The 25,945-nt window shown below is 42.6% G+C and overlaps 1 protein-coding gene and 4 pseudogenes across 1 annotated transcript in view; 2 read left to right on the top strand and 3 right to left on the bottom strand.

Moving 5' to 3' along the window:
• Window positions 1–3,845, bottom strand: part of LOC139562478 (transmembrane protein 150A-like) — a 50,791-nt gene extending 46,946 nt beyond the window's left edge. The window contains exons 1-2 of the mRNA XM_071380205.1: window positions 3,554–3,845; window positions 3,030–3,294 (exon numbers count right to left, since the gene is read on the bottom strand). Of these exons, the coding sequence (XP_071236306.1) occupies window positions 3,030–3,094 (65 nt within the window). The 5' untranslated portion in view covers window positions 3,095–3,294; window positions 3,554–3,845. The remainder of the gene's footprint in view (window positions 1–3,029; window positions 3,295–3,553) is intronic.
• An 11,585-nt stretch (window positions 3,846–15,430) lies between these two features.
• LOC139562524 (toll-like receptor 4) lies at window positions 15,431–15,995 on the bottom strand (annotated as a pseudogene).
• A 920-nt stretch (window positions 15,996–16,915) lies between these two features.
• LOC139562523 (toll-like receptor 4) lies at window positions 16,916–20,288 on the bottom strand (annotated as a pseudogene).
• A 611-nt stretch (window positions 20,289–20,899) lies between these two features.
• Window positions 20,900–21,650, top strand: LOC139562522 (toll-like receptor 4; annotated as a pseudogene).
• A 111-nt stretch (window positions 21,651–21,761) lies between these two features.
• Window positions 21,762–22,426, top strand: LOC139562521 (toll-like receptor 4; annotated as a pseudogene).
• Window positions 22,427–25,945: the final 3,519 nt, after the last annotated feature.

Raw genomic sequence — 25,945 nt, 5'->3', positions numbered from 1 at the left:
AGCTCAGTGCGAATGTTGCCTGTAAACCATGGCTTCTGGTTGGGATATGTACGTACGATCCCTGTGGGGACAACGTCTTCAATGCACTTTTTAATATGGCTGGTGACTGATGTGGTAAACTCCTCAACATATTCCAGTCTGTGCTAGCGAAACAGTGATGTAGCTTAGCATCCGCTTCATCGGGCCACTCCCGTATTGAGTACTAAGTATATTAAACAACTCAGTTTATAAGATGGGTTAACCTTCTGTATTTGGCAGCGCACAACTACACACCGACGGTTACAAAACTGGGTTCCTCTTGTTCTCTTCCTGTTTGAGTTTTTGCTTGTAAGCAGGAATCAGGAGTTATGGTCAGATTTGCCAAATGGAGGGCAAGGGAGAGCTTTGTATGTGTCTCTGTGTGTGGAGTAAAGGTGATCTAGGTGATGTCACTGGTGTCACATGCTGGTAGAAATAAGGTAAAAACAGATTTCAGTTTTCCTGCATTAGTCACCGACCATTAAGAGCCGCCTCTGGGTAAGCATTTTTTTGTTTGCTTATGGCCCTATACAGCTTGTTGAGTGTGGTCTTAGTGCCAGCATCGGTTTGTGGTGGTAAACAGACAGCTATGAAAAATATAGATGAAAAGTCTCTTGGTAAATGGTGTGGTCTACAGCTTATTGTGAGGTATTCGAACTCAGGCGAGCAGAACTTCGAGACTTCCTTAATATTAGAGATCACACATCAGTTGTTAACATAGACGCACACACCCTTCTCTGAGCTTCCCAGACACAACCGCTCTGTCCTGCCGACGTATAGAAAAAACAGCTAGATTTATATTAACCATGTCCTTGTACAGCCACGACTCAGAAAAACATAGGATATTACAGTTCAGATCACGTTGATAGGATAGTCTTGACAGAGCTCATCCAGTTTATTCTCCAGCGATTGCACGTCCGCCAATAGAACGGAGGGTAGAGGCAATAAGTCTCGCCAGGTATCCCGCACGCCGGCCTCTATAGCACCGCCTCCTCCTCCTCCTCTTTATTTGGAGTGTCGGGGATTTGGGCCTGGTCCACGATAATCAATGTGTCTTTCGAACTCTGACTCATTGAAGTAGAAGTCGTCGTCCAAATCGAGGTTAGTGATAGCTGTTCTGATGTCCAGCAGCTCTTTTCGGTCATATGAAACAATAGCGGAAACATTATGTAGGAAAAAGTTAAGATCTGCGCAAAAAGATAAACAAAATAGCACAATTGGTCTGAAGCCCGTAAAACAGCCGCCATTCCCTCCGGTGCCATTATATTCAATTACCATGGAAACTTCTAGAATCTGTACATTCTGGAACACCACAAAATAATTATCATGGTTATTTCTAACAGTTTCGTCATGGACAACTAACTACACACTAAACAGAAATGTAGATAGACTGTTGAATCTAAAAACTCTTACTGCCCCATGATAAATTAAATGAAGATGAAATGTCATCGGAGAAAGTGCTGCGATCATTTGTTGTTCTGTAATCAAATCAGCATCCAAGATGTCATCCACTGAAAGAAAACAGAGAGGAGCTTAATGGCTGACTATCTGTGCAGGTTACCTCAGGCTACACCTAAAAGGTCAATTTAATATTTAATTTTCCCTGTTTTCCTCATTGAGAAGAGCATGGAAAAAGGCCTCTGCACTGAATTGCCAATTTACATGCAGCTTTTTAAATAGAAAAAAAACATTTGCAAACAGAAAGGTTGATGGAAGAATCTATGTAAGAAGCTGGCTAGCTTTGAGTGGACTCTACTACAAAATTATTGTCTAGTTCTCAGTAGCTATTTCATGGCGCAGAACAGGGTACAGTGTTTGTATGTGGGTGTGGGTTGTGGTACTTATCCTACCCCCACTGGGGGGGGGTTACGTAACAAAGCGTGCCCTTTCACATTACGCTGCTCAAGGAAAGGGACCCTTGACTGCTCTGGGAGACAGGGTGCCCTTGTGAGTCCCACTGGACAGGAAGGAAATAGGTGAGAGGAATCTGGCGGCAACACAGCAGCCAACGCCCCCTCCTCCCTCAGTGTCCCTCCTTCCTCACTCTTTTTCTGTCTCTCCATCCACCCTCATTACGTCTTTTCTTTTTCTAATGTGTCTACTCTGTTGTTTATCACATATCCTTATGCCTAGTCTTCTTACCCCTATACATATTCTTACCCCTATACATACCCCTAACACTGCAGCTACTGACTCTGGAGCAGACCCTGTATATAGCTACTGACTCTGGAGCAGACCCTGTATATAGCTACTGACTCTGGAGCAGACCCTGTATATAGCTTACTTTTCTTGTGTTTTTATTTCTATTTCTCATATGTTTTTGTTCTACTTTACTTTATAGCACTACTGATATTGATTACAGGAAAGAGCTTGCAAGAAAGGCATTTCACTGTACTTGTGCACGTGACAAAACTTGAAACTTCATCCCCTCTCATTCCCTCCAAGCCCTACTCGAGCAGGACAAATGTCACCCCTAGACACTCATCTAAGGACTCAACCCCAAGTGACTTCACATAGACCTAGACCTAATAAAGGATTGAATAGGGAGGCCTGTAGCAATAGGCCTACAGTCTACCTGAACCTGCTATTTTGAGAGAGGGAGAGAGGGAGAGATGAATCACAGCCCAAGCTATAATAGACAGTAGTGATCTAAGGCCACATGCAGGCCTGGGGAGAGAACTAATCTACTCATATGACCATGGAGCCCTGGAATGCACAGCAGCTATGCAGCCAGGTTCTATGACCAGAGCAGTGGTGGTGGTTGGCACAGTTGGTTTGCATGACTAGATACTGTCCAATCCTGCCATGAAATGTCAGGTATAAAAAAAATCTATATAAAACTATGGCTGTGGATTGCTTTATCATGGTATTTTGATGTTGTATGACAGTTGGCCACTGACTGACTGTTTGAGATTCTGTGCCAGACATGTTGTGCCTTTGGCCAAAGGGCCAAACAACAATGGACTATTTTGAGTTGGCTTAAAAGATCAACAAAAAGCAGAAACACTCACACAACCCATATTCCAGTGATGGTCAAGGAAGGCAGACTAACAGGTAGTATGACCCAAAAAGACATGTCCTCTCCCTGCTCTGTCCCTCGGTCCCTCTGTTTCAGGAAATAGCCCTCTTCTTCTTTCTCCTCGTCCTTGGCCAAACTCGCACTCTCCTCTCATGGACTAGCATTTAACTCCAGGTAACTGGCAGCCGCATCTCAGCCGACGTGTTTGTGACTTGAAGGCGAGGAAAGGGAGTGAGTGGAGAGGCGACGTGTCCAGTCTGGAAAGAGGAAGAAGATAGGCTACTCAACATCACCATCATCGTGTTGTCACTATTGGCTATTATGAAATCTGGACAGATGAGTTAGGTATGGGTGACTATAGTCAACTGGTTTACAGTGTAAACACACAAGATTACTTTTTCGACACTTTCGCAGCAATATATTAATTATTCAGTTAGCGGTTTGATGCTAAATTGCCTATCAACTCTAGCCAATTGTTACAGGAAATAAAGATAAGATAGATTCTCAGCATCTTACCGTTTCCCTTTTGGAAAGATTCGTTTTTTGCTCCCAACTTTCGTTTCACCTCACTCTCGTCTCGAGCGCCTATAGCAGCAACAGCTCTGTCAAAAAGGCATCTTTAAACGAGGCAAATCTCTCCTGTGTTTCTCACGAAAAATACCAACGGGTCAGTATATATTCGTTTTGAATATTTTGACAGTTAAGTCCCCCTTGTTCGTTTTTCTTCTTTGAATTGGACAATTAGTGTGTGTCTTTTCTGAGGGAACCGACGGTGTTTCGTGTATCTCCGTGGGGAGGTAGCTTTGTCAAAAATCATCAAAGCAGGCTTGCCAGCTGTTGAGCGCAACTCCTCCCCCATCGGGGGAGACTGGGTGCGTTCAATTTATCTCGCCCGGTTGGACAAGTGGTGCAGAAAACGACTGAATATCCAATGGAAACAAATGACGAACTCCGCTCACCGACGGTCGGGTGAACTAAATCAAGCGAACTAAATCAAGCGAACCTATTAGATTTCTCGCGCCCCCACATGCATCGATGTTGGAGCCTGCAGTTTAGCTCTGATTTGTTTGTTTGACTAATGCTTTGTTTGTTCGTTTGTTCCTGTTTTAAGAAAAATGGTTATCCTCATTATTCTGTGAATTTAGGTCACACTGTTGACAACAGTCTGTTACTCAGTGTATTAACTAGGCCTACATCCCAATAACCGTTTTCGGCACGCGTGTCTTGTGGTATATTTTTGACACCATGGTGCATCTCAATAGTCTGCCTGGAAAGTAGAACTTCTTGTGTAAGAAATTGTATTAGATACTAGTAACTTGTTTTAACCACTTCTCAACATAAGCTATTCTTGGCACAACATGCACCCATTCCCACTACTTTGTCAGACCCACACACACATCCCCTCCCCCATGAATAGGGCCTGTGAAAACAAACGCACATGCAGGATGCCTTTGGATGTGACTAGTACAAAGAACTGTGTGAAAAGCCAATGGAATGTCGACATCAGGCCGAACAGGACTACCCACGACCCAGATCGACCAATCGGAAGGCCAGACGACAAGATCAACCTACTTTGCTTGTTGCCTATATAATCTGTATGTACTGCTTAGAGGGGCTCTCTTCTCCGACGATTCCATAAGAATTAGACAGAAAGGGGCCGTGCACGCTTTTGCCTGATATCTTTACACTTAAATAAAACGGACTTATTATAAAATTATCCACCTCGTCCTAATGTCTCTACTTGTTCTCCTGTCTCTTGTAAACGTTTTATCAACACTTGTCACACCAAATAGGTGGCATGAAATTAACATAGCTTAGTAGAAGGTACACGATTGCGTCATATACATTACATCTAAATCCGTAGAGAAACAATTTCAGCCATTCATCCATCTTCATGACTATTTCAAACCACAGGAGGTTGGTGGCACCTTCATTGAGGAGGGCAGGTTCATAGTAATGGCTGGAACGGAATCAATCAAATCCAACTTTATTTGTCACATGAGCCAAATACAACAAGTGTAAACATTACCGTGAAATGCTTACTTACAAGCCCTTAACCAACAGTGCAGTTCAAGAAGAATAAAATATTTACCAAGTAGGCTAAAGTAATAATAAAAAGTAACAAGGAATAACAATAATGAGGCTATATACAAGGGGCACTGGTACCGAGTCAGTGTGCAGGGGTACAGGCTAGTTTGGGTAATCTGTACATGTAGGTGGGGGCGAAGTGACTATGAGTGAGTAGCAGCAGTGTACAAGGGGGGATCAATAATGTCAATTGTCTGGTGGCAATTTTATGAATTGTTCAGCAGTCTAATGGCTTGGGGGTAGAAGCTGTTGAGGAGCCTTTTGGTCCTAGACTGGGCGCTCCGGTACCGCTTGCTGTGCGGTAGAAAAGAAAACAGTCTATAACTTGGGTGACTGGAGTCTGACAATTTTACGGGCTTTCCTCTGACACCACCTGGTATAGAGGTCCTGGATGGCAGGAAGCTTGGCCCCAGTGATGTACTGGGCCGTTCGCACTACCCTCGCCTTACGGTCAGATGTCGAGCAGTTGCCATACCAGGCGGTGATGCAACCGGTCAGGATGCTCTTGATGGTGCAGCTGTAGAACCTTTTGAGGATCTGGGGACCCATGACAAATATTTTCAGTCTCCTGAGGGCGAAAAGGCTTTGTCGTGCCCTCTTCACGACTGTCTTGGTATGTTTTGACCACGATAGTTCGTTGGTGATGTGGACACCAAGGAACTTGAAACTCTCGACCCGCTCCACTACAGCCCCGTTGATGTTAATGGGGGCCTGTTCAGCCCGCCTTTTCCTGTAGTCCACGATCAGCTCCTTTGTCTTGCTCACATTGAGGGAGAGGTTCTTGTCCTGACGTATTGTTGCCTACTCTTACCACCTGGGGTTGGCTCGTCAGGAAGTACAGGATCCAGTTGCAGAGGGAGGTGTTTAGTCCCAGAGTCCTTAGCTTAGTGATGAGCTTCGTGGGCACTATGGTGTTGAACGCTGAGCTGAAGTCGATGAACAGCATTCTCACATAGGTGTTCCTTTTGTCCAGGTGAGAAAGGGCGGTGTGGAGTGCGATTGAGATTGTGTCATCTGTGGATCTGTTGGGGCGGTATGCAAATTGGAGTGGGTCTAGGGTGTCCGGGAGGATGCTGTTGATGTGAGCCATGACCAGCCTTTCAAAGCACTTCATGGCTACCGACGTGAGCGCCCCGGGGCGGTAATCATTTAGGCAGGTTACCTTCGCTTCCTTGGGCACAGGGACTATGGTGGTCTGCTTGAAACATGTAGGTATTACAGACTCGGTCAGGGAGAGGTTGAAAATGTCAGTGAAGACACTTGACAGTTGGTCCGTGCATGCTTTGAGTGATATCGAACTCATCAACACTTGTGTTTGATATGCTTCCATTCACTCCATTCAAGGTTTCCAAAACGATCAATTACCTTCAGTTAATCAAAATGAAGATCCGATGACTTCAACGCAATGTAAATGCATTGGTGTCAGCAGGGCAAGATTGAATGCATTTATACTGCCACCTAGTGCTTCGAAACCTCCTAAATTATTAATGAAAAACTGGTGCTTGGCTGTAAATTGAACCTTGCATTAAGTGTGTTTTTAGTATAACGTCAATACAGTTCTTTCTGAGATTCAAAAGCTATTTCATTTTATTTGTGATACATTTACAAGAATGGACAGTTAGAGGACATTGTCATTGCAACTCCATTGCAACACTAATTTGTAATTGTGTCACAAAACTGTCAGAGTACATTCCGACCCATCACTCATCTCAAAGCTTTCGCAACATTTTATTAGTATTTTCCTCTAATCAAAAACATGTTTTTCATAATAAAACTACATTGTATCTCTCTGTAATTACATACTTATTACAATGTAATTCATATATTGTAGTGACAGCATTAACCAAATATCCACACTTTATCATTTTTTATTTCACCTTTATTTAACCAGGTAGGCCAGTTGATAACAAGTTCTCATTTACAAATGCGACCTGGCCAAGATAAAGCAAAGCAGTGCAACACAAAAAACAACAGAGAGTTACACATAGAATAAACAAACGTACAGTCAATAACACAATAGAAAAAGTATATTTACAGTGTGTGCAAATGGCGTAAGGAGGTAAGGCAATAAATAATAATGAGCATCAATACTTTTAAATTTCATACAATATGCTTGTATAACCTCCCTGTATGTAAGCATACAACTACAAGAAGGTTGGACCTTTATGGCACAGATTTAGTGAGATTTCTCTGAAACCGTAGGATCACTGGTTCAAGACCTCCCTTCAGCTGTTCCCACTAAAGCCCCACACACTGAAGGCAGAGGTGGAAAAAGTATCCACGTAAAGATACCATAATAGAAAATGACTCAAGTAAAAGTGAAAGTTACCCAGTAAAATACTACTTCAGAAAAAGCAAAGTATTTGGTTTTAAATAAAGTTAAGTATCAAAAGTAAATGTAATTGCTAAAATATACTTATGTATCCAACACTCAGACATAATTTACAAATGCCAGATCTGAGGCAGTAGGGATGACCAGGGATATTCTTTTGATACGTGCGTGAATTTGACCATTTTCCTGTCCTAAGCATTCAAAATGTAACAAGTACTTTTGCGTGTCAGGGAAAATGTATGGAGTAAAAAGTACATTATTTATTTAGGAATGTAGTGAAGTAAAATTTGTCCAAAATATAAATAGTAAAGTACAGATACCCCCAAAAACTACTTAAGTAGTACTTTAAATTATATTTACACCACTGACTGAAGGTAGGGTAGAGATTCTCTATGAAAGTGGTCTGTACTTTGTGAGGGAGGTTCAAGCTATGAGATACACTGTAAAATGCCAGAGACCCATTTTTCTGGTCCACATACACTCCTCCCCTTGACATCCTGGGCTTGGCTATATCTGTGCTTTGGTTCTTGTGCACGACGGAGTATTTGTCCTCAGAGCAGTACAGACTCCAGGACTTGTCATTCCACCCCAGGCTGCATGCTGTTGCCCTTGCGGTTGATGCTTTGGTAGGTGATGGCGATGTCTGTATCTGTTCCTCTCCAGTCCACCTCCCAGTAGCAGTGACTCCTTGACAAACCCTCCTCACACAGGGGCTGGGATTGAAGAGAATTGAATTAGTTGCGTTAATTGAATACGAGTCTGACCATCCACCGATCCAACCACCATATATCATAAAGCACTATGAGTGCTTTGAAAAATATTATCTGAAACCCCTGTCCTTTCCTAGTCTGGCATGTGACGTCATCACACCTGAGCCCTCAGAGTAGTTTGGTCAAGGTCAGCTCGTCACATATAGGTGCCAAACAAACAAGCCACAAAATGCCACAGCCAAAATTCAAGTGTGTCTGTGTGGAGAGTCTCCTCGATGAATGGGGGAAAGGTGTATTTATCCCCGGGACACACCCGAGCCCAGGTGTGTCCTGGGGATAAATACACCGTTCCCCCATATATTGAGGAGACTCTACGCAGACACACTGTTGGATTTTGGCTGTGGCATTTTGTGGCTTGTTTGTTTGCTTTGGCACCATTCAACACCCTTCATTATCACCATCTATGCACGCAACAGAGCCCAGGAAAACAAGAGCAGAGAGAAAGAATTCGGCAGACAGAGTGGGAGGGTTGTTGCATATTCAGGGGGAAGTAGCCCCAAACAGGACATGAACACAGGACCCTGAGACTGTCAATCCAACACTTAACCTTTACGCCAGGAGGTTTCAACCAGATAGACCAAACAATGCCCTACATCAGAGGAACTACCAGTGTAATATGCAGTGTAATTATGCTGTTGCTTCCTTATAGTTGCCTATAGGAATAATGACTGTAATACAAGTTCCAGTTTTCTCTTATTTTGACACATGATTAGTTGTCAATGTTCATTTAATCATAAATGTTCTGTGTTTTTCCACCACTGGGAGTAGCAACACCTTCATGTGTTCATATTTTTTTTATTTTACCAGGTAACTTGACTGAGAACACATTCTCATTTACAGCAACGACCTGGGGAATAGTTACAGGGGAGAATAGGGGGGATGAATGAGCCAATTGAAAGCTGTGGAGGATCAGGTGGCCATGAGGGCCAGATTGGGAATTTAACCAGGACACCAGGGTTAATACTCCTACTCTTACGATAAGTGCCATGGGATCTTTAGTGACCACAGAGATTCAGTCCCCCTGTTTAACGTCCCATCCGAAAGACGGCACCCTACACAGGGCAATGTCCCCAATGGAGCATTGGGATATTTTTCCTCCTACTGGCCCTCCAACACCACTTCCAGCAGCATCTGGTCTCCCATCCAGGTACCAACCCTGATTAGCTTCAGAGGCAGATTATCTAGTAGTAGTTTACATTACTTCATCCAGTAAGCATAACATAATTTACTTTGATTCCTATTCTACGGAAATAGTGGGAATGAATACAAACGTATTGTGATGAAACAGCAGGGAGCAGGTCTCGAACCCTCGACCTTCGAGCACGAGGTCCGGCGCGCTATCGACTGTGCCGCAAAAGCATGCTCGTGCGGCAGAGTCGATTTCCGCGGTTATAAACCCAGGTCGTTACAGTATCATCATATTCTCCTTTTATTAGCCATATGCAGAATGTCATTCACCTATTTACCCTCTACATAGGGAAGTAACATTTTTTGCCTGCTGCACAGTTCCAATGGACGATCTACATGTTAGATTTTTAGCAGACGCTTTAAACCAGCGCAATTTACAGTAGTGAGTGCATACGTCTTCATACTTTTTTTCTATGGGAATCGAAGCCACAAACCTGGCATCGCAAGCGCCATGCTCTACCAACTGAGCCACACGTGATCTAATCTAAATCCTGGTTAAATTGTGTTTAGGAGCATTTAAAATATTTCTCCATGGTTAAAATAGGAAGAAATATATGTCATTGTTGTGAAAATGTGTGTGTGTGTGTTACATTTATTATCATATAGAAAATATTGAATTACTACGTTATATTACGGTAACTTCCCTATCGTGGACAGAACGTGTTACTACATTACACAGATTAACGTTTTCAACACACGTGACTTACAGGAAATACACATCGTTTTTACCTCAGATTGGTGATTTTAGCATTAACGCTTATAGTCATCCCGATCTCCCAAAATCTATTGTTTAAAACAGATCATTATCTTTCGTTTAGTGGTTTTGTCATACGCGCCAGTCGGTAGTGGGACTAAAGAACGTAACTATCATGTTGAAAACACCGTGGGTTGAATAAATTCGGGCGCTCCGCCCATTAAAGTATCTGGACTCACATGAATTCATGGATTTGAGGGTTAAACTATAATTAAAATGAAAACCAACCCCTGTCGCTAGTTACAAATCGATGTGAGGTGGTGATTCGTTTAAATTATCCAGTCAAACGGTGTTTTGTTTCCTTTTCCGTATTGGCCATCTACCGAAATCATTTTCTCACAGATATAAATATTGATAAATGGCAACGACAGGTGATCATATATCGACAGACATGTAGGTTTGTTGTCTGTTAGAAGAGCGCAAACGGTACATGTCGCCGCGTTTATTGTCCCACTTCCATTGATTTCAATACAATATTGATGTGAGTGATTCAATTGTGATTCTATTGATTACAGTAGAACAGTGACCGCTTTGTAAATATTGGTGCATGTCCAGTTTAGAAGGTACTAATTTAGCAAAATACAAATAATCTGAACATAAGTGTGACGTGTGTGTAGGGAGTATCTTTTATTTATTGGTCTTCAAAATATCGTAATTTATTTCAGCATATTGATCATGAATTTGGGCATCTAAAACCAGTCTTTTGACACTCGGCCATAAAGCAAAAAGCCACGACAACAGGAAGCAGCAACAGTAACGTTATCATTTTCAATGTATGTTTTAGGAATATGAATGGTACTTTTAAAATAATTCTACTACAGGATTCTACTTTATCAGGTAAAAACTACTGAATGAGACCAACAATGTGGGGGTTTTGATGCCAGCAGCCCTGATGCCAGCAGGGCTACCTGCCATCACATCTGGGCATCATCAGACGAGGTCATTCCCAAAACGGTTTAATAAAATGTCATATTGCATTCCGTCTTTGTTGTTCATTCAGTTAAGCCTGTGCTCGATTGAACTATTAGATGGTATTCACCTAACCTGTTCTGCAGATACACAGAATATATCTGACACACTGGTTTCAATGCCAGTTTCATCCATCCTGCCAATGGGAGCATTATTTCCTCCAAATGAACATGAGTGTTTGCTGTTACAGGAGACAGGGCACAAATGTAAATGGACACTGTTATTTGAATAAAAAACGGGTTAAAATGACTCATATTTCTGGAAGTCTTGTCTTTTTTTTGTCTTGGCTTTTTAAGAACCCACCTTGACTGACTCCACAGCCTGGCAAAGGTCTGTCCACTTCTTCACTCACTGATCAATCCTCTGCTGAGACTTCACTAGGGTGGACCCCAGCTGTTTCCGTAGGGGACAACGTTTACACAATGTTATAGGAACATCAACATATGAACCAGACCTATGATGGATGTCATAATGTCTTATGTAGCTGTTATAAAGGCTATATGAAAGGATAATTAGGGAGTGTATAAAAGGCTAGCTTCAGACAGCTGTTCCAAGGGAGGACGCCCCGGTGCTAGAATATCTGTCTAGCCTTTTATACAGGTAGACTAGAACACGGTGTTACCAAAACTAATTTAGTTGTTTCTCAATCCACTCGGTGCCAGCCAGCACAGTGTCGTGGTGCTTGTGTTAGTCCATCATGCAGAGAACACAGACTGAGGTCTGGTCGGTGGGGCAGAACACCTCCAGCAGCTTTTCGTGCTGGGCACATATCTTCTCCCTCATCTGTCAATGTGCCCTTGAGCAAAGCACTTAACCCTAACTGTTCATGTAAGTTGCTCTGGATAAGAGCATCTGCTAAATGACGTAGATGTAAATGTCTCACAGTCGGAGGCCAGGCACATGTCTCACAGTAGGAGGCCAGGCACATGTCTCACAGTAGGAGACCTGGCACATGTCTCACAGTAGGAGGCCAGGCACATGTCTCACAGTAGGAGGCCAGACACATGTCTCACAGTAGGAGGCCTGACACATGTCTCACAGTAGGAGGCCAGACACATGTCTCACAGTAGGAGGCCAGGCACATGTCTCAAAGTGGGAGGCCAGGCACATGTCTCACAGTGGGAGGCCAGGCACATGTCTCACAGTAGGAGACCTGGCACATGTCTCACAGTAGGAGGCCAGGCACATGTCTCACAGTAGGAGGCCTGGCACATGTCTCACAGTAGGAGGCCTGGCACATGTCTCACAGTAGGAGGCCTGGCACATGTCTCACAGTAGGAGGCCTGGCACATGTCTCACAGTAGGAGACCTGGCACATGTCTCACAGTAGGAGGCCAGGCACATGTCTCACAGTAGGAGGCCAGGCACATGTCTCACAGTAGGAGGCCAGGCACATGTCTCACAGTAGGAGGCCTGGCACATGTCTCACAGTAGGAGACCTGGCACATGCCTCACAGTAGGAGACCTGACATATGTCTCACAGTAGGAGGCCAGGCACATGCCTCACAGTAGGAGGCCTGACGTATGTCTCACAGTAGGAGACCTGGCACAGCAGACAGGACTTCACAGCCTTCAGAAGAGAAAGAAAACACAGGTTTTATATAATGCTCTTCCAGGACCCCAAAACACTTTACAATATAGAACCCCCAAAAATTAACAAAACAATGTCAAACAATGTTAAGATTAAACAATTTCAAACCTTCTGTTTCTGCATGGTGCAGAAGTCACACAGAATGTCAGCGGTGTAAAGTACTTAAGTAAAAATACTTTAAAGTACTACTTTACAATTTTTACAACTTTTACCTCACTACATTCCTTAAGAAAATAATGTACTTTTTGCCCCATACATTTATCCTGACACCCAAAGGTACTCGTTACATTTTGAATGCTTAGCAGGACAGGACAATGGTCCAATTCATGCACTTATCAAGAGAACATCCATGGTCATCCCTACTGCCTATGATCTGGCATTTGTAAATGATGTATGAGTGTTTGAGTTTGCGCCTGGCTATCTGTTAAAATAATATTTTTAATTATTTATTATTTTACTTTTGATACTTAAGTATATTTAAAACCAAATACTTTTAGACTTTTACTCAAGTAGTATTTAACAGAGTGACTTTCACTTTTACTTGATTCATTTTCTATTAAGGTATTTTTACTTTTACTCAAGTATGACAATTGGGTACCTTTTCCACCACTGCAGAGCATCGCTTGGCTTGGAGGCTTTGGGCTGAGCATGGGAACGCAGGGTAGTGGAGCGCCGTTGGGCCTTCCCATCCAACATACTGTACTTGGTGGTAACGTCCAGATCCAAGGTGCTGGCACTATGCGACATCTCTCCTGGGACAAGTAGTAGTCAGAGCCACAGGTAGGACTAAAGGTGAGGTCCTCAGGTAGATGAGATGGTGCTAATTTAAAGGTGGTGTCAGAGGTTAAAAGTGAGGTCTAAAGATGAAGTTAACAGGTAAAAGTGAGACCCACATGTAAAAATATAAAGTTGAGTTTCCACAGGTAAATGAGGTAAGATCCACTGGTAAATTAGGTGAGGTCAGCAGGTGAAGAATGTTCACGTGTGTAGGAGATGGGATCCGTTGGTAAAAGTGAGATCTACAGACAGAGAGATGTTGACGGTTGGTTTCAGTGAAACTGTGTGACTGGAGTGTATGTGTTCAAGAGAGAACATCTAATGAAGTCTGGTCTCTGGGTTAAACCAGTCCTCCTGTTTGGACGTTTAAAGGCTGGGGAGGTTTGGCACTACACTACACCACACTGCAAAGGTTCTGTCTTTGACAAAAAGACAGATGAGGAATTTACACCAGATTCAACCACAAGATAGACACTAAAGCAAGGTGGTATTTTACAAAGCAGGATCAAGAAGTTGGCCAGCTTACTTTTATAAACACCTAGAAATAACTTCCTTTGACTGTTTGCAAATGAAGAAGCCAAAGTTCCATATACTGAGATAATCTGGCAATTATTCATTGCCCAATTACAATTTACAAATGATAGGAAACTGATCTACTCTCTTAGAAAAAGGGTTCCAAACGGGTTCTTCGGCTGTCCCCATAGGAGAACCCGTTTTGATTCCAGGTAGAACCCTTTTGGGTTTCACGTAGAACCCTCTGTGGAAAGAGTTTTACATGGAACCCAAAATAGTTCTACCTGGAACCAATAGGGTTGAACCTGGAACCAAAAAGGGTTCTTCAACGGGTTCTCCTATAGGGACAGCCAAAGAACCCTTTTAGGTTCTAGATTGCACCTGTTTTTATAAGAGTGAAGTTTCGTGTTCAACTTGTATTCAGATGCATGCTTTCATTCTTGCGAACACAATTTGAGATCAAAACATCCCTTCATTCTGAAATTGTTCATCTGTTCACTGCTGTCTCCGAGTGTTTGTGCCTAAATCAAAATGACATGACTGTGTAACGTGATAACCAAAGACATTGTTTGTGTCCTAAATATGCCTTGCTACTTACCTACTGTGCACTCGGCGTACTTCTATTACTATTTAGAACATAATGTTCAGTAAAAACGAATGCAACAAATATCAGCATAACAGTCTCATGCTAATGAAAATGCATAATCTAATGCTCAATTAGCCTACGTTGATTCACGGCCCACCATTCGTTCATTTTGGTACAGCTTGTCCCCTCAGCTGATTATCAGCTAATGTCAAACAAGGTCATGTCTAGATGGAATACAGCTTTTGTCAAATTTGACACTGACGCACTTATTTGTGCGTTTTAGCTAACCCTAACCCTTTTCTTAGCCTTAACCTAATTATCTTAACCTGCTATGTTCATTCTCAAAATCCACTGCGTAAGTTCTTCTAACCCTGCTACGAAAAGTCAATTTTGAGAAAAGCTGTATCCCTGCTAGACTATTTTTTTGCATGCCCAAATTGCCTGCTATTTAGAATGCATGTGTGTGTATTCGGACACAGCCACCCATACACAAACATCCGCTTTGGGTAAACCCCACAGACATCCCAAATGCCAACAAAAATGCCCTTGGGAAATACATCTCAGAAACTGTTGGTGGAAACTCCTCTAAACATGTTAAACTGTACAAACAGCCTGAAACTGAAAACTTCTCTTTTTAAGGTGACATTATCTTATGAATTTGTCGAATGTGCTGGGGTATAATTTCTTCAGTTTCTGTTTTTATAACACTATCTCTTTTTCTAGATTTTTTTCTAGATTTATTTTTAAACCAATGCAGTATTTGTTTCCACAGCATTTCACATGTATATTCTACCACTTAGTTCTCAGATGACTCAAGGCTACTATTACATTCATTAACAACTTGAATGCCTAAATGCCGTATAGTTATGCTAAAAAGCTGACAACAGAGATGCTAATTCTGAGAATAATGTCAGCTCATCAACAGGAACCAGTTTATGGTTGTGTTTTTGAGATGTCCCTCCATTTCGGGTAAGTGTTCTTCTTCAGGTATTTGTGGAGCACAAACACTTTTGGTCCTCTCCTCCTCCACGTCCTCCAGTATAATGATGTTGGGTTTTCCCTCTAGCACCAGCCAGGACTGAGCCACCTCAAACTCAAAGCGACACCATGCACTGTCAATGAAGTGGAGCAAAACCACAGAGATTACCTTGCGGCTACCAATGATGCCCTTGTCTGTGATGTTGGAGGAGGTGGACTTGCCCACTTCAAAGTCCTGCTCATGGAGGCACAGCTGAATGGGAGGGCCTCCTTTCTCAAGGTTCTCCACCAGTTCCTCCATCACCCAGGCCTCTTCCTTGCTGGAGTAGATCACAAAGACATCGTAAAGGCAATCCTGCTGGCGGGAGATCTTGTAGCCCCTCAGCAAAACGCAGCAGTAACGCAGATGCATGATGATGGCACCGGAGGGTAGGGCTGCCGTCTTATCGGCTCTAAACCAATCATATTATTATTATTTATTTTTTTACGTTGTTCGTAACTTGTTTTGTACATAATGTTGCTGATACCGTCTCTTATGACCGAAAAGAGCTTCTGGACATCAGAACTGGGATGTGACTAATCTGACCTTGCCTTCCATTCTGCTAGCTAATGTTCAATCGCTGGAAAATAAATATAAATAAATAAATGGGACGAACTGAAAGCACGTATATCCTACCAACGTGACATTTGAAAACTGTAATATCTTATGTTTCACCGAGTCGTGGCTGAACGATGACATTAAGAACATACAGCTGGCGGGTTATACAGTTTATCGGCAAGACAGAAAAGCAGCCTCTGGTAAGACACGGGGTGGGGGCCTATGCATTTCTCAAAGTTTTGCTCGCATGAGGTAGAATATCTCGTGGTAAGCTGTAGACCACACTATCTACCGAAAGAGTTTCCTCTGTATTTTCGTAGCTGTCTACATAGTTCCACCGTCTCCGTCCGGATCGCCCTGCACCTCGCCGTCCGGGTTGTCCCCGAGGCCGGGGGCGGCGCGCTGCTGGAGCCGCTCGTCAAGGGGGGGTACTGTCACAACTTCCACTGAAGTCGGTTCCTCTCCTTGTTCGGGCGGCATTCGGCGGTCGACGTCACCGGTCTTCTAGCCATCGCCGATCCACCTTTCTTTTTCCATTTGTTTTGTCTTGTTTTCCCACACATCTGGTTTACATTCCCTCATTACTTGTCGTGTATTTAACCCTCTGTTCCCCCCATATCTGTGTGTGAAATTGTTTGTTGTAAAGTGCTTGTGCACTCTGACTGGTTCGCGACGGGTTATTTTGTACCCATATTTTGTTGTTCTGGCTGCCGTTGGTTTTGCATATTAAACAGTCACGCACGTCTTAAGGAATCCCCATGGAAACTATTGCCAGATATTTTGAGGACTTTAAGGTTGTAAAGTCCCAGTAAGGACATGGGGTTTGAGAAGATGGTGCTTGTATTGGAGATATCCAGGTACTGAAGACATGAGAGGTATTTCATGGTTCCAAATTCCAAACCAGTCAGCTTTGTGTGACGGAAATCCAACACCTCAAGACTCTCCAATCCCTGGAATTCCATTGTTTCTATCTGGATGTTGGTGCTGGTGCTCATATTGAGGTGGCGTAGGCGTGGAAGTCCCCGGAACTCTGTTTGCAGTAGCCTTCCATGACGATTTGGTTGTTGCTCAGATCCACATATTGGAGGAGAGGCATGTCTTCAAACGCATCATTAAAGAGTATAGGGTATGAGTTTTCTTTTATTGTCAGTCTCTCTAAGGATTTTGTATGGGAAAGCTGCAGACTAGATTTGCTGTGTAAGAACAAGCTCTTTGATTCGTCTGAATTGAACATTATTCACGAATGGGTGATTTTTGTGGCGTTTGTCATGCAGCGAAATACTGGGTTGGATCCAATTGTCCTCTCTTTTTGATAGTAGTATATTTCCTCAGTTTATCAAGCAGAGCCCATACAAAGAATGAATGAATGAAAGAATGAAAACAAGAGAATCCCTGTAGTCGCCAATGACCAGCTTCCCCACAGAGAGACCAGCAAGTGCTTTGAGGCCAGCTGTGCTCACATTACCTGAAGGAAATGCATCTCGTAGATGCAGCTCGTGTAGGTTAATGTTCTGAAATGCTCCTGGTTCTATATGTAATACAGGATTTCTGTTGAGTATAATTGTGATGTTGTTCCTAATTTGCCTTAAGACAGCTATGTGACGGACTTGTATAACGGATATGTTATTAGCCTGCAGGTCCAGTATCCTAAAGTCTGTGAAGTTGATAACTTAGGATGGGATAGACATGGAGAGGAGATTGTTTATCCCGACATTCAACTCCTGCAGCTTGGTTAAATGGTTTATATGCAGGTCCTCAATAGAGAGAAGACCAGTATTGACAAGAACAAGCTTTTGAAGGAGATGCAGTGAGTTTAGGGCATTGTTCCCAAAGTTTCCAATGGGGTTTCCAGTAAGAATCAATCAATCAAAGGAATGTTACATTCCTCACATTGTGGTAGGCATCATAAGTTATATGCTGGATTCTGCAGCTGTTGAACAATAAAAGTATTAAATACAATTAACTCCTGCATATCCATTATGTGTTATGTACAGTGCCTTCAGAAAGTATTCAGACCCCTTGACTTTTTCCACATTTTGTTATGTTACAGCCTTATTCTAAAATGGATTAAAAAAAATAATCCTCATCAATCTACACACAATACCCCATAATGACAAAGTGAAAACAGGTTTTTAGAAAATGTTGCTAATTTATTAATAATTTAAAAACAGAAATACCTTATTTACCCTTTGCTATCAGAATCAAAATTGGTCTCAAATGCATCCTGTTTCCATTGATCATCCTTGAGATGTTTCTACAATTTGAATGGAGTCCACCTGTGGTAAATTTGATTGATTGGACATTAAATAGACAGGCACACACCTGTCTATTTAAGATCACACAGTTGACAGTGCTTGGCAAAAACCAAGCCATGAAGTAGAAGGAATTGTCCGTAGAGCTCCGAGACAGGATTGTGTCGAGGCACAGATCTGGGGAAGGATACCAACAAATGTCTGCAGCATTGAAGGTCCCAAAAAACACAGTGGCCTCCATCATTCTTAAATGGAAATAGTTTTGGAACCACCAAGACACTTCCTGGGAGAAGGGCCGTGGTCAGGAAGGTGCCCAAAAACCCGATGTTCACTCTGACAGAGTTCCAGAGTTTCTCTGCAGATTGGAGAACCTTCCAGAAGGACAACCATCTCTGCAGCACTCCAACACACAGGCCTTTATGGTAGAGTGGCCAGATGGAAGCTGCTCCTCAGTAAAAGGCACATGACAGCCCGCTTGGAGTTTGCCAAAAGGCACAAAGACTCAAAGAAACAAGATTCTCTGGTCTGATGAAACCAAGATTGAACTCTTTGGCCTGAATGCCAAGCATCACATCTGGAGTAAACCTGGCACCATCCCTACGGTGAAGGATGGTGGTGGCAGCATCATGTTGTGGGGATGTTTTTCAGTATCAGGGACTGGAAGACTAGTCAGGTTTGAGGGAAAGATGAATGGCGCAAAGTACAGAGATCCTTGATTTAAAACCTGCTCCAAAGAGCTCAGGACCTCAGACTGGGCAGAAGGTTCACCTTCCAACAGGACAATGACCCTAAGCACACAGCCAAGACAATGCAGGAGTGGCATCGGGACAATTCTCTGAATGTTCTTGAGTGGCCCAGCCAGAGCCCGGACTTGAACCCAATCGAACATCTCTGGAGAGGCCTGAAAATAGCTGTGCAGCAACACTCCCCATCCAACCTAACAGAGCTTGAGAGGATCTGCAGAGAAGAATTGGAGAAACTTCCCAAATACAGGTGTGCCAAGCTTGTAGCGTCATACCCAAGAAGACTCAAGGCTGTAATCGCTGCCAAAGGTGCTTCAACAAACTACTGAGTAAAGGATCTGAAAAACGTATATAAATGTAATATTTCTGTTTTTTATTTTTTACAAAACTGGTTTTGCTTTGACATTATGGGGTATGGTGTGTAGATGTCACGACTTCCACCGAAATCGTTTCCTATCCTTGTTCGGGCGGTGTTTGGCAGTCGGCGTCACCGGTCTTCTAGCCATCGTCGATCCACTTTTCATTTTCCATTTGTTTTTGTCTTGTTTTCCTACACACCTGGTTTCCATTTCCCTCATTAATTGTTGTGTATGTTCCCCCCCATGTCTTTGTGTGGAATTGTTTGTTGTAAGTGCTTGTGCACATGTTTACTGGTGCGCGTCGGGTTTTTGTACCCATATTCTGTTGTATTTTTATGCCATTGGGTTTTGGATTAAACTGCTCCGGCTACTACCTAGTTCTGCTCTCCTGCGTCTGACTTCCCTGCCACCAATTACGCACCCCTTTACAGTAGATTGATGAGGGGGAAACAATTATTTAATACATTTTTGAATAAGGCTATAATGTAACAACATTTTGAAAAAGTCAAGGGGTCTGAATACTTTCCAAATGCACTGTATGTACTATGTACGCATTAACATATAAAACAGATATGAATTGTCCAATAGTTGACAAAAATATAATTCCAAATACCTTGTGAGATCAAGGACTTGCAAATCCAATAATAGAGGGGAAATACTGTGCTGTAAAGATGTCAGGTAGTTAAAACTGAAATCCAGAGTTTCTGTGAAGGGAGGAAGGGCAGGTATGTAGCTGAGGTTTCTCCCTTCACATTATATAATGCAATGGTTTAACAGTATCAATAACCCTTAGGATTTTGAACTATTTATATTGTAATTTGTAAAATAATCAAATTCCAGGGACAAAAATATGAATACAGCGATCAAATTAAATATTTTCCATGTGGGAAACTGGGAATAGGTAATTAATTAAATGTATCATAATCTGTTGACCTGACCAGTCGCACCATCAACGTTGAACATCACCATCCTTTTCAATGTTGTCTAATATTACATTTTAATGATCAACCATTCAACAATAACCTGTCTTCAATTATACTTTACCTCTGTGCAAATGTCTCCCTCCACAGCACGCAGGAGAAACAAAATCTACAGGAGAGTGGAAACCATGTTGTTTACTAAAGCATTCAATACTTAGTAATTGATAATACCACGTTAGTTGATAGGCTAGTACTAGATACTACACCATCACTATCTATTTGAGAAGTGGCTCTGCATCTCACATGTATTGTTCATCTATGGATGATGACGACCTAAATGGCCATTGTTCACGCTGTTTCTCATTTTCATTCCTCATATTTCTAAAAGGACAAAGCTATTTTAGTTTGTGTTCTCCTGTCTCCGCATTGTCACCACATCCCCTGATGCATGAGAACGGGGCGTCTATGTGGTAGGACCAGTACCAGAGCTGAATGAATGTGTCTGTTTTGTAATATTCACAGATACAAAATGATGTGGTTGATACCCATTTTGGACAGTTTTTCTGTTCTTCCATGCAGCAAGGGGGCAACAATGCACAGAGGTAGGTTATGTTATAAAAGCTCTGTTGTAGACTCAGCAAACTTCGACTTCGCCACCTCAACATCAGTTCCAATGCAGAGATCCGCTTGAATATTTCACAATTTTCTGGACTTGAATCCCTTGAAGGGTTGGATTTCCACAATAGCAAGCTCACTGGTGCTGATGACCTTTTTAACATGGTGAATCTGAGTCATCACAAGTATCTGGAAATCTCCGATACAGGGATCACTGTCACAAACCAGTTGTTCTTTTAATGACAGGAATCTGAGTGTGCTCAAACTATCTGGTGACAAATTACTCAGGAATATCTCAAATAATCTCTCTGTGAACCTTACTCCTCTGGAAACGTTAGATATTTCATCTTGCGGTATTGAGAAGTTGCTCTGCAACTCTTTTGTTAATCTAAATATGTTTCGAGAGTTGATTCTCAGTGGAAATAAATTGATATCTGTGCATTTTCTATCCAATCCTAGCTTTGCTTCACTAACATGGATGGATTTAGGCAAAAATCTGATTGCCAGAATTGTGGATTTCTCCTGCTCACAAATAGACTTTATTATATGGATGAACCCAGGGGCGCAACTCTGGTTTTAGAAGTGGGGGGGACCTAATTATTATTATTATTATTTTTTTTCTCCAGTCGGATAAACACTCCAAACAGCCTACTCGTCCGTTGCCTCGCTGTGTATCACATGGGAGGGCAAAATGCAATTTCAGAACATTCCCAGTGAAATGAACCATAAAAATAAAAACAAATATTTTGTGTAAACCATTATCAGAATCAACACAGACCACTAAAGTGTTTGACTTTGATGTTGAATACTGCACGCACATCTTGAGAGTTAAACTTTTAGTGCCCATCTTTGTTGTCATTTTTATTCTTACATTGTCAGTCTTGGCCTACAAGTTCCAGTTCTACCTGTGTTACTGCTGCGTTTTGCTGAGGGGCTACAAGATCTCCCGCCAGCAGGATTGCCTTTACGATGTCTTTGTGATCTACTCCAGCAAGGAAGAGGCCTGGGTGATGGAGGAACTGGTGGAGAACCTTGAGAAAGGAGGCCCTCCCATTCAGCTGTGCCTCCATGAGCAGGACTTTGAAGTGGGCAAGTCCACCTCCTCCAACATCACAGACAAGGGCATCATTGGTAGCCGCAAGGTAATCTCTGTGGTTTTGCTCCACTTCATTGACAGTGCATGGTGTCGCTTTGAGTTTGAGGTGGCTCAGTCCTGGCTGGTGCTAGAGGGAAAACCCAACATCATTATACTGGAGGACGTGGAGGAGGAGAGGACCAAAAGTGTTTGTGCTCCACAAATACCTGAAGAAGAACACTTACCCGAAATGGAGGGACATCTCAAAAACACAACCATAAACTGGTTCCTGTTGATGAGCTGACATTATTCTCAGAATTAGCATCTCTGTTGTCAGCTTTTTAGCATAACTATACGGCATTTAGGCATTCAAGTTGTTAATGAATGTAATAGTAGCCTTGAGTCATCTGAGAACTAAGTGGTAGAATATACATGTGAAATGCTGTGGAAACAAATACTGCATTGGTTTAAAAATAAATCTAGAAAAAAATCTGGAAAAAGAGATAGTGTTATAAAAACAGAAACTGAAGAAATTATACCCCAGCACATTCGACAAATTCATAAGATAATGTCACCTTAAAAAGAGAAGTTTTCAGTTTCAAGTCCACCTCCTCCAACATCATAGACGAGGGCATCATCGGTAGATAGTAATGCCCACATCGTGGTGGTGTCGCACCACTTTATCGAAAGCGTGTGGTGTTGCTTTGAGTTTGAGGTGGCTCAGTCCTGGCTGGTGATGGAGGGCAACCCCAACATTATCATCATCATACTGGAGGATGAGGAGGAGAAGAGGACCAAGAAAGTGTTTGGTCTCCACAAGTACCTGAAGAAGAACACTTACATAAAATGGAGGGACAACCCCATCAGCAGCATGAGGTTCTGGAATCACCTCAGACAGGCTGTCATCTCAAAAACACAACGATAAACTGGTTCTGGATGTCATCAGTTTGTGTGCTCAGGTTTTTAGAAGTGAGTATTTAATGTTTTTAACCCTTTACTTAGGTTATACATTTAAAATCATTGTATTTCACTAAAAACCTTTTTGAGCCAAGAGATTATTCCAGGTATACTGCATATCATACTGCAGTACTGCACACGTGTACCTTAATGTTGTCATTTGTTGACTTAAAGGGGCAGTGCAATTAAAAATGTGATGTTCTTGTTTTTTTAATGATATTTCCTAATTATAAGGTCGAAATAACACTGAAAGTGTGAAAATTGTAATAATGCCCTGGAATTTGATCCTGTTCAGGTGTAATGGAGTTTTTGGCACAGATCATGACATCACAATCTGATCTGATTATAATAGACCAATTACCATTTATCTGGGTAAGGGAGTGAGCTCTAGACTATTCTATCAGCCAATCAGGGTTGTATGTAAATATCTTTACATTTGTTTCCTAATGCCCACACTGTCAGCCTGATCATTTCAATGGCCAAAAGAGGGTCAGGGAAATAAATGATTAGAAATATATTTGAGTTATTTGTTCCATTTTATTTAAGTCGCTAGGGCGCGATGAGCCAAGTAAAGTAAAGTTTTTTTTAAAGTCCCTTATCAATCTACACACAATACCCCATAATGACAAAGAGAAAACTGGTTTTTAGAAATGTTTGCAAATGTATTACAAATAAAAAACTAAAATACCTTATTTAAATAAGTATTCAGACCCTTTGCTCTGAGACTCGAAATTGAGCATCCTGTTCCCATTGAATATCATTGAGATGTTTCTACAACTTGATTGGAGTCCATCTGTGGTAAAATCAAATGATTGGACATGATTTGGAAAAGCAAACACCTGTCTACATAAGGTCCTACAGTTGACAGTGCATGTCAAAGCAAAAACCAAGCCATGAGGTCGAAGGAATTGTCCTTAGAGCTCTGAGACAGGATTGTGTCTAAGCACAGATCTGGGGAAGGGTACCAAAACATTTCTGCAGCATTGAAGGTCCCCTGGAAGTTTGGAACCACCAAGACTCCTCCTAGAGCTGGCCGCCCGGCCAAACGAAGCAATCGGGGAAGATGGGCCTTGGTCAGGGAGGTGACCAAGAACCCGATGTTCACTATGACAGAGTTCTAGAGTTTCTCTGTGGAGATAGGAAAACCTACCAGAAGGACAACCATCTCTGCAGCACTCCACCAATCAGGCCTTTATGGTAGAGTGGCCAGATGGAAGCCACTGCTCAGTTAAAGGCACATGACAACCCGCTAGGAGTTTGCCAAAAGGCACCAAAAGGACTCTCAGACCATGAGAAGCAAGATGCTCTAGTCTAATGAAACCAAGATGGGCTGAATGCCAAGTGTCACATCTGGAGGAAACCTGGCAGGATCGAGGGAAAGATGAACGTAGCAAAGCTCAGAGAGCTCCTTTATGAAAACCTGCTCCAGAGCCCCCAGGACCTCAGACTGGGGCAAAGGTTCACCTTCCAACAGGACAACCACCCTAAGCACACAGGCAAGACAATGCAGGAGTGGCTTCGGGATAAGTTTCTGAATGTCCTTGAGTGGCCCAGCCAGAGCCCAGACTTGAACCAAATCGAACATCTCTGGAGAGACCTGAAATAGCTGTGCAGCAGCGCTCCCCATCCAACTTGACAGGGCTTGAGAGGATCTGCAGAGAAGAATTGGAGAAACTCCCCAAATACAGGTGTGCTAAGCTTGTAGCGTTATAACCAAGAAGACTTGAGTGTGTAATCGCTGCCAAAGGTGCAATAACAAAATATTGAATAAATATGTAAATGTGATACTTCCATTTTTTATTTTTAAGAAATGTGCTATAATTTCTAAAAACCTCCTCCCGAGTGGCGCAGCGGTCTACAGCACTTCATCGCAGTGCTAGAGGCGTCACTACAGGTTTGATCCCGGGCTGTGTTGCAGCCCGCCGCAACCGGGAGACGCATGAGGCGGCGCACAATTGGCACAGCGTCGTCCGGGTTAGGGGAGGGTTTGGCAGGCCGGGATGTCCTTGTCCCATCGCACTCTAGCGACTCCTTGTGGCGTGCCGGGCGCATGCATGCTGACTTCGGTTGACAGATGTACGGGTTAAGCGAGCAGTGTGTCAAGAAGCAGTGCGGCTTGGCAGGTTTGTGTTTCGGATGGATGCATGGCTCTCAACATTCGCCTCTCCCGAGTCCATATGGGAGTTGCAGCGATGGGACAAGACTGTAACTACCAAATGTATATCACAAAATTGTGGAGAAAAAGGGGGTAAAAAGTACCAAAAATCTCAATTCTAAATATCTGTTTGCTTTGTCATTATGAGGTATTGTGTGTAGATTGATGAGGGGGAAAAAACGATTTAATCCATTTTAGAATAAAACTGTAACGTAACAAAATGTGGAAAAAGTGAAGGGGTCTGAATACTTTCCGAATGCACTGTATATATCAACAAATTGGTGAGGGCACTAGAACAATCTGCAGCACCTGGCCTCACCCTACTAGAATCTGAAGTCAAATGTCTACTGTTTGCTGATAATCTGGTGCTTCTGTCTCCAACCAAGGAAGAACAATGAATGCCTACAGCAGCACTTAGATCTTCTACACAGATTCTGGAAGACCTGGGCCCTGTAAAGTAAAGACAGTAAAGACAAAAATAATGGTGTTCCAAAAAAAGTCCAGTTGCCAGGACCACAAATTCCATCTAGACATCGTTGGCCTAGAGCACACAAAAACTATACCTACCTCGGCCTATACATCAGTGCCACAGGTAACGATCTGAGAGACAAGGCAAGAAGTGCCTTCTACGCCATCAAAAGGAACATCAAATTTTACATCCCAATTAAGATCTGACTAAAAATACTTG

Source organism: Salvelinus alpinus, chromosome 32 (assembly GCF_045679555.1).
Source record: "Salvelinus alpinus chromosome 32, SLU_Salpinus.1, whole genome shotgun sequence".
NCBI classification, from domain to species: domain Eukaryota; kingdom Metazoa; phylum Chordata; class Actinopteri; order Salmoniformes; family Salmonidae; genus Salvelinus; species Salvelinus alpinus.
This window is presented reverse-complemented; position numbering and strand designations above follow the sequence as displayed.